Source organism: Notolabrus celidotus, chromosome 14, assembly GCF_009762535.1.
Source record: "Notolabrus celidotus isolate fNotCel1 chromosome 14, fNotCel1.pri, whole genome shotgun sequence".
Lineage (NCBI taxonomy): Eukaryota > Metazoa > Chordata > Actinopteri > Labriformes > Labridae > Notolabrus > Notolabrus celidotus.
The window spans coordinates 21491009-21499390 of record NC_048285.1 but is presented as its reverse complement, the minus strand read 5'-3'; the positions used below and the strand labels follow the sequence as shown (position 1 = coordinate 21499390).

General features: G+C 40.1%; 1 protein-coding gene across 4 annotated transcripts; it reads right to left on the bottom strand.

Annotated features, from left to right (window-relative positions):
* Positions 1-1297: 1297 nt before the first annotated feature.
* Positions 1298-6137, bottom strand: sptssb (serine palmitoyltransferase, small subunit B). Of its 4 annotated transcripts, XM_034701998.1 has the most exons (4): positions 6061-6117; positions 5438-5505; positions 5234-5332; positions 1298-3826 (listed from the first exon to the last, which is right to left on the bottom strand). In XM_034701998.1, exon 4 carries the CDS (start codon positions 3811-3813, stop codon positions 3571-3573), a length of 243 nt encoding a protein of 80 aa, XP_034557889.1. In that variant the 5' UTR covers positions 3814-3826; positions 5234-5332; positions 5438-5505; positions 6061-6117; the 3' UTR covers positions 1298-3570. The 4 variants fall into 4 exon arrangements, with proteins under 4 accessions (XP_034557889.1, XP_034557888.1, XP_034557887.1 ...); XM_034701997.1 differs by having other exon boundaries at positions 5438-6137; XM_034701996.1 differs by having other exon boundaries at positions 5444-6137.
* Positions 6138-8382: the final 2245 nt, after the last annotated feature.

Genomic DNA, 8382 nt, shown 5'->3' with positions numbered 1-8382 from the left:
TCACCAGAGTTTAACTGAGTATTTCAAGTGAACCGGACACACCCTTTTGGAGAAGACACTTTTTAAAAGACCGATGAAAATAGCAAAAAAGGGCAGATTTTCTGCACATTTTCCAAAATATCTCACTTCCTGTTGCATTTTACCATTACGTTAATAGACCTTATTTTCAGTCTCTGGGAGCTGAATATGTGTACAAAAAATCCTCTTTCTGTGAAACTGCTCAGCACCTACAGCCCACTGGGGGCGCTAATGAGTTCAATTGCCCATGCCTATATTTAACAAAAATAAAATCTAAAAATTTTCACCTGGCCTAGTTCACATGCAAAAATCTAAAACTTTTTGTATATGTTAAGGGAACCAAATATGGGATTTAGTGCGGACGAGAATAGTGAAAACCCCTCAGGCATACAAGAGGGCCTCCGTACCAGGCCGTGCTCGAGCCCTAAAAGAGAGGAGAGGGAAGGAAAGACAAGAAGGAGGATATGAGTAGAGAAGGAGGGAGAGAAGAGGAGAAAGAGGGAGATCAGAAGAAAGAAAAAAATAGAAAATTAGATTGAAGTGGAGAAGGAGAGAAGAGAAATAAAGGGGAGATGACAAGGAAAAAGAGGAGAAAAGGTGAGAAGAGAAGAGAGGAGAAGAAGGAGTTTACTTCAGTTGTGTTTTGAGACCAGCTGAATGTACATGTTGAGAGTGTAGGCAGTTACTATGTGCCAACAGGATGGAGGTGCCCAGTTTCAAATCATTAACAGTCACCTGTTAAGTCTCTGTGCTGGGACTACTGCGACATTTAAAACATCTTCCTACTTCCCCATCAGTCATTAATCTTTGAAATATTGCAGGGAACTTGAATGTGCAGCTCAAGCACCATTAGTTACACCATACACTACCAACAGGGCCATTTCCATATCCTTCTTTATTCTGATTTCAGCTGCGTCTGTCCAAACAAAGATGGTGGACACCCAGACTGCAGGTAAACAGAGCTTTGTAGGACAGGTTGCCTAGTGTCTGCAGCAGGGAAAGCAAAGCCTCTGGGTATTCATTCCTGCACTGTCGAGGGAGAACTGGTTTGGCGGCTCTGCCCTTATATTGTGTGAATTCACTTCATGTGGTACAGTTATTTGTGTCAGGAATGTGCAACCCATAAGCCTTTGGGCTCTCATTTCAAAGCCCTGCCAGACTAGACTGAAGGCATACAAGACTTAAAAGGCTCCATGAATAGGCAGATGTATAGCAAAAAATCTGCATAGAAAAATGAAATCAAAAGCAAATCTAGGAAAACAAAGAGAACAATTGTGTATTATTTTTTTAGATGTGTTTATTATCTGAATATTGCAGTGATGTGGTGCAATCAAGTAGAAATATAACATTCATTTGGGTGAGAAAAAATACCCCTCTTCATTCTCAGTACAGGAAATTTCTCAGACTATGGTAGGTGTATGATAAAAAGTGAAATGGAATGACAATCAATGAAAACAACATAAAAGCACTCTCAGGTTGAAAAAACAAAGCAAAAAACAAATTATGTGTTGTTTAATTTATGGCCACAAGAGAACACAGATATACAGTAAATAATCAAAGTTTGGTAATTGACATTGTAACCAGCCAAGCATTTACCAATGTATATAAATATATAATGCCATATAAATAAAGTTAACTTGAAGATCATGATTAAGACTGTGATCAGCCAGCCCTTGACCCAAAGCACAAACAATCAAATATGATCTAAATCCCACAACTAAGTGCAATGCTCATTACAACCACCAGATACACCATGACTTATTTCCTCTCCGGTTCTTTCTCTATAGGTCAACTATAGGTATAAAGAAGACAGTATTGATTTTGCTTTACATTCATAACAATTTGACCGAAGCGTCTTTGCATTTTGCATGTGCCAGCTTCGAGCGCGGACGCTGTCAATAAAGCAAAGCTGTGTCACTAACAAAGCCAAGCCTAAAATACAAAGGTGTGTTGTATCAATATTTGCTCATGCTCAAAACAGAGCACACCTTCCTGACATACCAATAGTTCAAAACAGGAGATAAAGAGAGGGCTTGGGCACACGTTAATTCCTTTTATTGCTCGCTTTGATCAGTAAACCTATAAATGTGAGGAGGGGCAAACGCTCCTTTAGTGCATAACAGATCCATGATCATGACTTTCTGGAATTTTTTTTTTGCAAAGCTTGGGCATGTCTGTGAACTTTCCTTCTCAGGATCAGCTATAAAGTGACTTGAAATGTGCAAAGTGTCCGGCCTGTTAGTATTTCAGTGCAAATGCCAACTTAGAAATGGTGTTAAAAAACCAAAGATCATGCAGTGATATTAAGTGCTTGACAGAAGTGTTGGGATGAGTTCAAATTTGTGATGATCGGAGGGATTATTTGTTGCTACTATTGCAGCACACAAACAAATTAATAGTTAAAGGGACAGTATACTCATTTTAAACATCATGTTCAGTTTAAACACCAAGTAGAGTCATCCTCAGCTCAGAGGAAGTTTTATATTATGTTTTTCCAAGACTGGGTGAAACTACTCACTGTAGTAAATGGAGTAAAGACTAAAATATACTCATAGTGAGTAGATAAAAGAGAGTTCAGACTATTATGAATCACTGGTATCATGAACAAGATGAATAGAACCTTATTGTCCAACACTATAAATGCACCACTTTGCGTTACAGGAGTAATAGCAGAGGCAAAAAACATTACCATTTTCCTGTCAGTTATAAAAATGTAAAAGTTCAATATGGTTACCATATTAAGTAGCTGGGAGTTAATAAAATGCATTTCATAGCAAATATAAGGGATTTCTGACACAGCCAGCCAAGTCTGAAAAATAGTTCCAATGATAGCATCAGTGATATTTAAGCATGGACTTTGAGATCTTGACTTTGGAGTAGAAGATGTATGACATACTCCTGGTGCTGAAAGATGTGACTCTGAACCAGCCAGGAAGGGTCTATTTGTAAAACTGTTAAATAAAATTTTAGGAAATGCAGGATTCAGTGTTTATGAGAAATTTGGGATTTAAAGTCAGATTATCTCTCACCTCTGTCTTTGATTTGGAAGGTTGATTTCAGTTCCTTAACAGTCGACCAATTTAATGGAAATTACAAACTACATTCCTGGAAAACTCTTTAAAAATGTAGCGTTAAATCTTTTTAGGAAGAAACAAGTCTAGTTGCATTTTGCAGTGAGACGAGCATGCAAATGTACAAGTAACCCACGTATGACCCTTTCATGCGAAATCCCCAGGGTGGGATGCATTCACACAGGACATGTGGTTGGAAAAAAACAAAATAGGACAAACAACATTTCACAAGACATTTCACAGCGTGGTGGTGAAAGTAATGCATAGTCGTGTCTAATACCATGGGGTAAGGCCGGGGGAGTTTGGGATGTAAAGAAGACAGTAAGGCTCTGATTTCCAGATGATTCCATTAAGATCTTCATGCTTTCAGTCTTGAAAGAGAGACCTAGGAAGTTGAGTTACAGGTAAAGGGTTGGGGACTCATGCTAAAAAAATCCAACCCCAGTCATAGTCTCCTCCCCCCTCATATTTCCTCCTTCTTTTAGTTCATGAGGGCCATGGTGCTCTCTGGCTGGCCGCCAAAGATCCCAGAGAAAAACTCCAATGCGAGGCGCACATGGATGGGCACAAAGACATAAGAGGTGTAGATTACCATGGCAATGGCGGAGAAGAGGATGGAGTTGAAGATGGACTTTTCCCAAGGCTCCAGGACGTAGATGCCTGTGATGAGAAGGTACTGGTAGTAGAGCCAGGCCAGGTACTCCCTTAAGTTCTTGAAGTACATCTTGCAAGCTGGACTGAAAGAAAAAAGAGGTAGTGTGTTGAGATTCGGGATGTAAGGAGGGGATAAAGAAGAAGAACACAAAGGTGAGGAAGGATAACTCATCATCTTTGAGGAGAGCAATAAGAATTTAAAAGAGTTGCAAAAAGAAAATTGTAGACACTATCTATATGACACAGCAGTAGAAGTAGTTAACATTGGGGTAGTTACATAGGAGTACAGAGACAGCAGTAGGTACTCACAATATTTAAAGTTTTGGCATCTTTGAGGCAGAAGAATCCCTCTGTGGTAATGTTTGATATATTTGGACAAATATGATTGGGCAATTTATTACCTCGAGAAGCTACTCTATGCTGTTTTACATACTTTTGTGTGATTATTAAGTAATAAATATACATTTTATATGCAAATCCTGATTTTCAAAGTGAAAAAGGTTGTCAAATGTACATTATCCTCTCAAAAACAGTTTAAAAAGTATGTAGACAGCAGAATAAAATGCAACTGAAACCAACCCTAATGGAAAATAATCCTTTGATTAAATAAATAAATAGTCCTTGGTGCTGTGTGTTTATCAATTAGGGTGTGTGAAAGCCCCTCCAATCCACAGAAGAGCCCTGAGGGGGCAATCAGGCTCGTCCCAGGGGAGCTGAAGGTCTTAAAGGAGTCAGGTGTGTAGGGAGAGAAACAACAGTTAAATTAAACCTCAGGAATCCCACACGGACACATAAAAGTCTCTTATTTTCTTGGCACACTTATTCCCAGACTTGACGTGTTGCCACACATGGGACACCCATACATAGTGTCTGTGATGTGAGGAAGATAATGAGCACTGATTTACCACCCCAAAAAATACAGCCCAGGTAAACATACACTAGTTTTCCTAGTTTTCGAAATATCTGTTACAAAGCTGTGTATTTATCTGAAGTGAGTTTTACATATAGGAACAGAACCTGCTGCATAGGTAGGGGGCGAGACTAAACAGGTATGCTTCAAGTGCAGGTGCTCTTGCCAGGCTTCTAGAATATACTTCAAAGAGAGTAGGAAAACAAGATAATTGTTCATAAAATAGGAAGATTTTTTAGGAGGCATCAAAAAATGGTTTTAATAATGTGAATGAAGAAACAAAATCAAAGGTGTTTTTTTTTTTTAAGTCTTTTTTTTGTAGTTGTAATGATAATCTTTCTTTAACTTAGTAAAAAGATGTTTCAAAATATCTTCTATCTTTTAATATATTTACTGACTAGCATGGCCCATTACAAATCAAACAGAAGTTACTTCAACTCAGATGGTAAACATATCTGCACATGGAAATCATCACATCTCATCAGTGCTCCTGGGTTTATTTAGGTTGACAATAGATTAAGTATTAGAGGGGTTGGATCAGCTCTGTATTGTGCATAACAGGATTCATGTCTGGACTCACCTCAGCAGCCGCCGTGTGATCCCCTGGATTAAACTAATGATGAAGATAAGACCAGGACGAGCTGAAGGCAGCAGCCCGCGTCCCTCTGCCGCTCCGCTGCTGTGTGTAAACGAAAAAAAGCTGCCTCACTAGTTTTGCACTGGCCTATATGTAGTAGGTCATACAGACTGTGTGAACGACGCCACACCCACTACTCATGCTTACCCTCACCTGGCCCACGGATCATGCAGGTGCACACACCGAGGACTGGAACGAGCGATTGTTTACCTAGCCTGAAGCAAGCAGTCGTCTGAGCGTCAGCAAAGAAGGAGTCGATAACATGTGTGCAGATCTATTTCATGCAAAGTACATTTTTCTGTGCAGTAGCATCTTTAAACTTTCTTCAGTGTCTGTCGCATCCTTGTGCGCACTCGTCCCACCACTACCATGCTGCTGCAGCCCGACACTGCGCCGCAGCACCGCCTGTGACGTAGTCAGCATCAGCAGCCCCAGCAGAAAAACAAGCACTGACAGCAACCTGGTATGATCTCTTACTGCAGCATGGGTACGATATAGCGGCTCAACTGATAAGAAACAAAAAAATCATAGGCTAAACATCACAACTGAACTAGTGTTTATAATAATGAATATTTGGCTAGGTGGTTTTACAAGATCATAACCGCGCATGCAGTATTTGGGAGACGACCAGTGTTCTCCAAGTCATCTTACAGACTGATGTGATGAACGACCGTGGTCAAAAGTGAATGTATTTTCACGAGACACATCTCTGGTCATGTCATCTCATAAAATTGATGTGTTTCGTTCTTTTGGTGGTTGGTAAAACTGACTGAGGTGTGACTTGCCAGGTGATGAATGCGCGTAAACGCATTGCGCACAACCACCGAGTTGATTGCCTTAGGCCGGGAGCCAGGCCCACCTCTCATGATGTTTTTTGCTACCGTTTTTTCACTCGTATTTCCAGTTAGCCTATACATTGGCCCATCTTAAATATGATAAGCATTAACCTTCTTAATATGCTTTTCTGCTCATCTGCTTGAAACACAAATAGATTTTGAAAGTGTTCAAATTATTATAATTATTAAATTATTGTGCAAAAAAAAAGTGCAATAAAGTACTACTTGGAAGTGTACTTCAAACACTGTTAATCCTTGATTTACAGAGAGCTAGGTTTCACCGCACCACAAACTGCTGTGGAAGTGGACCAATGACATGAGGCATGAAGTCAAAGAAGGGGTTCAGAGATTGGTTATCAGGGAAACCATACAAATAGTCATTTCGTTTGACCTGGGTAAGAGAAGGATGAAGTCATTTGACTTGGAAAGATTCAAAAACACTGGGTACAGCCCTGTCGACTCCTCAGACGGTAGAGCCTGAGTTGTTACTGAACACTGCCTGTGTGCACTGATTTTTCCATTTAAAATGTTTAAAAAATATATTTTAGTCTAGTTTAAAGTATTTGTAGTCCTACTGTAACAGCCCCTTGTTATGATCTCCACCTCAGATATCAGTAGAAGCATGAAGGTAGTGTTAGATTCATGTAACAGGCTAACTTCCATCTGGAATGCTGGAAACTGAAAATTCTGTCCTCTCTGACTTGGGGTTTGGTGAAGTATTTATGGCCACAGGAAGTGTAATATTTAAGATACAGAGGTCATCTAGAGCTCAAATTGAAGCTTACAAAGATGGACAGTTTTTTTAATACAAATGAGGCGGTGACATTGACCATATACTGCTCAAAAGTGACCATTTCTTATGAGATTTCATCCAACAGATGTTATTTTTATAGTCTTGTTGTGTATTTTGTAGATGATATTTTAAAATCTAAAATCAACAAGCACCAGAATCATATTTGGCCACTTTCCCCTATGTGTCAGGATACGCTATGCCAAATTTCATACTTGGATATCAAAGAATGCAATTTTAAAACTTTATTTTCTAGATTTACATTATCATGCCAGGAGCATTTTTCCAAAAAAAGGTTTTTTTGGCCCCTCATGACCAAATGGCCCAGAGTTAAGAGTGCCCCTTATCATCTTGAGACGGCCCAAGGTGGAAATACGGGTGAAAAAAGCTGGCAAAAAAACATCCTGAGAGCTGGGCCTGGCTCCCGACCTACCTCTAACTGCAGCTGAGGCTAAGCTCGACTTAAATAAATCTTCCAAATTTTGCAGTAAACAGGCAGATAGAAAACATATCAAGTAAAGAATTTCCATTTAGATCAATACCTTGTCAGAAAAGTAGAGAAAATGTGCATGAATAACCTGAAGAGTGCCTTCAAAATGGACCACATGAATAAAAAGCACAACCCAAAGACCCATGAACAACATGAGAAATTCTATCTTTATTTTGTGGCCAACAGTTATCTCCTTTCTGCACAACGGTTGCTGACCTGTTCAGTTCTTGCACTTGAGCATGCATTATTGATGTGTAAACATGGGCAGAGCCGCCCTGGCGCAAAGGTTAGGCATGGACACACTCCAGTTCAGGACTGGTTTAAAATGACAAATCACTTGTCAGAGGTAAACAAATTCTACCTTGCACTAATCCGCACTCTTCCTTGTAAAATATACAGCGTTGTCTTTACATAAACTGCCCTGACTAGCAGGTGGAAATCAGTATTCAAATCAGACATCCATCCTCTTTACACCTGGGTAGCTCAGGCGCTATGGAGAAACAAGGCTCAAACAATCGCCAACAATTGTTCTCATACTGGGAGTCTGTAGTCCTGCAGACTTGTAAAAGGGGGATACAAGGAACACAGTTGGGTCAGGGGTTCAATTTGTGCTCTTGTAAAAATGGTGAGAAAATCAGGTCAACAGGAGGGCCATGATGGAAAAAAAAAGAACCCCTGCTCTACATTGTTGCCACCGCCCATCGCCCACCACCGACACACACACACACACACACACACACACACACACACACACACACACACGCACACACACACACACAGATGTAAACACACACACACCCAGAGGGGACTCACCTCATTCACTTTCCCAAGTAGATCCTATTACAGTTAACAGGCAGCTCAGGTGTGTGGAAAACAAGACTGTGCCTCCTCCTCCTCCTCCTTCCACCTCTAGTTTGAATATGAGACATGCAGCACAAATACACACATTCCTCTGCTGTCTTTGATTACATAAAAT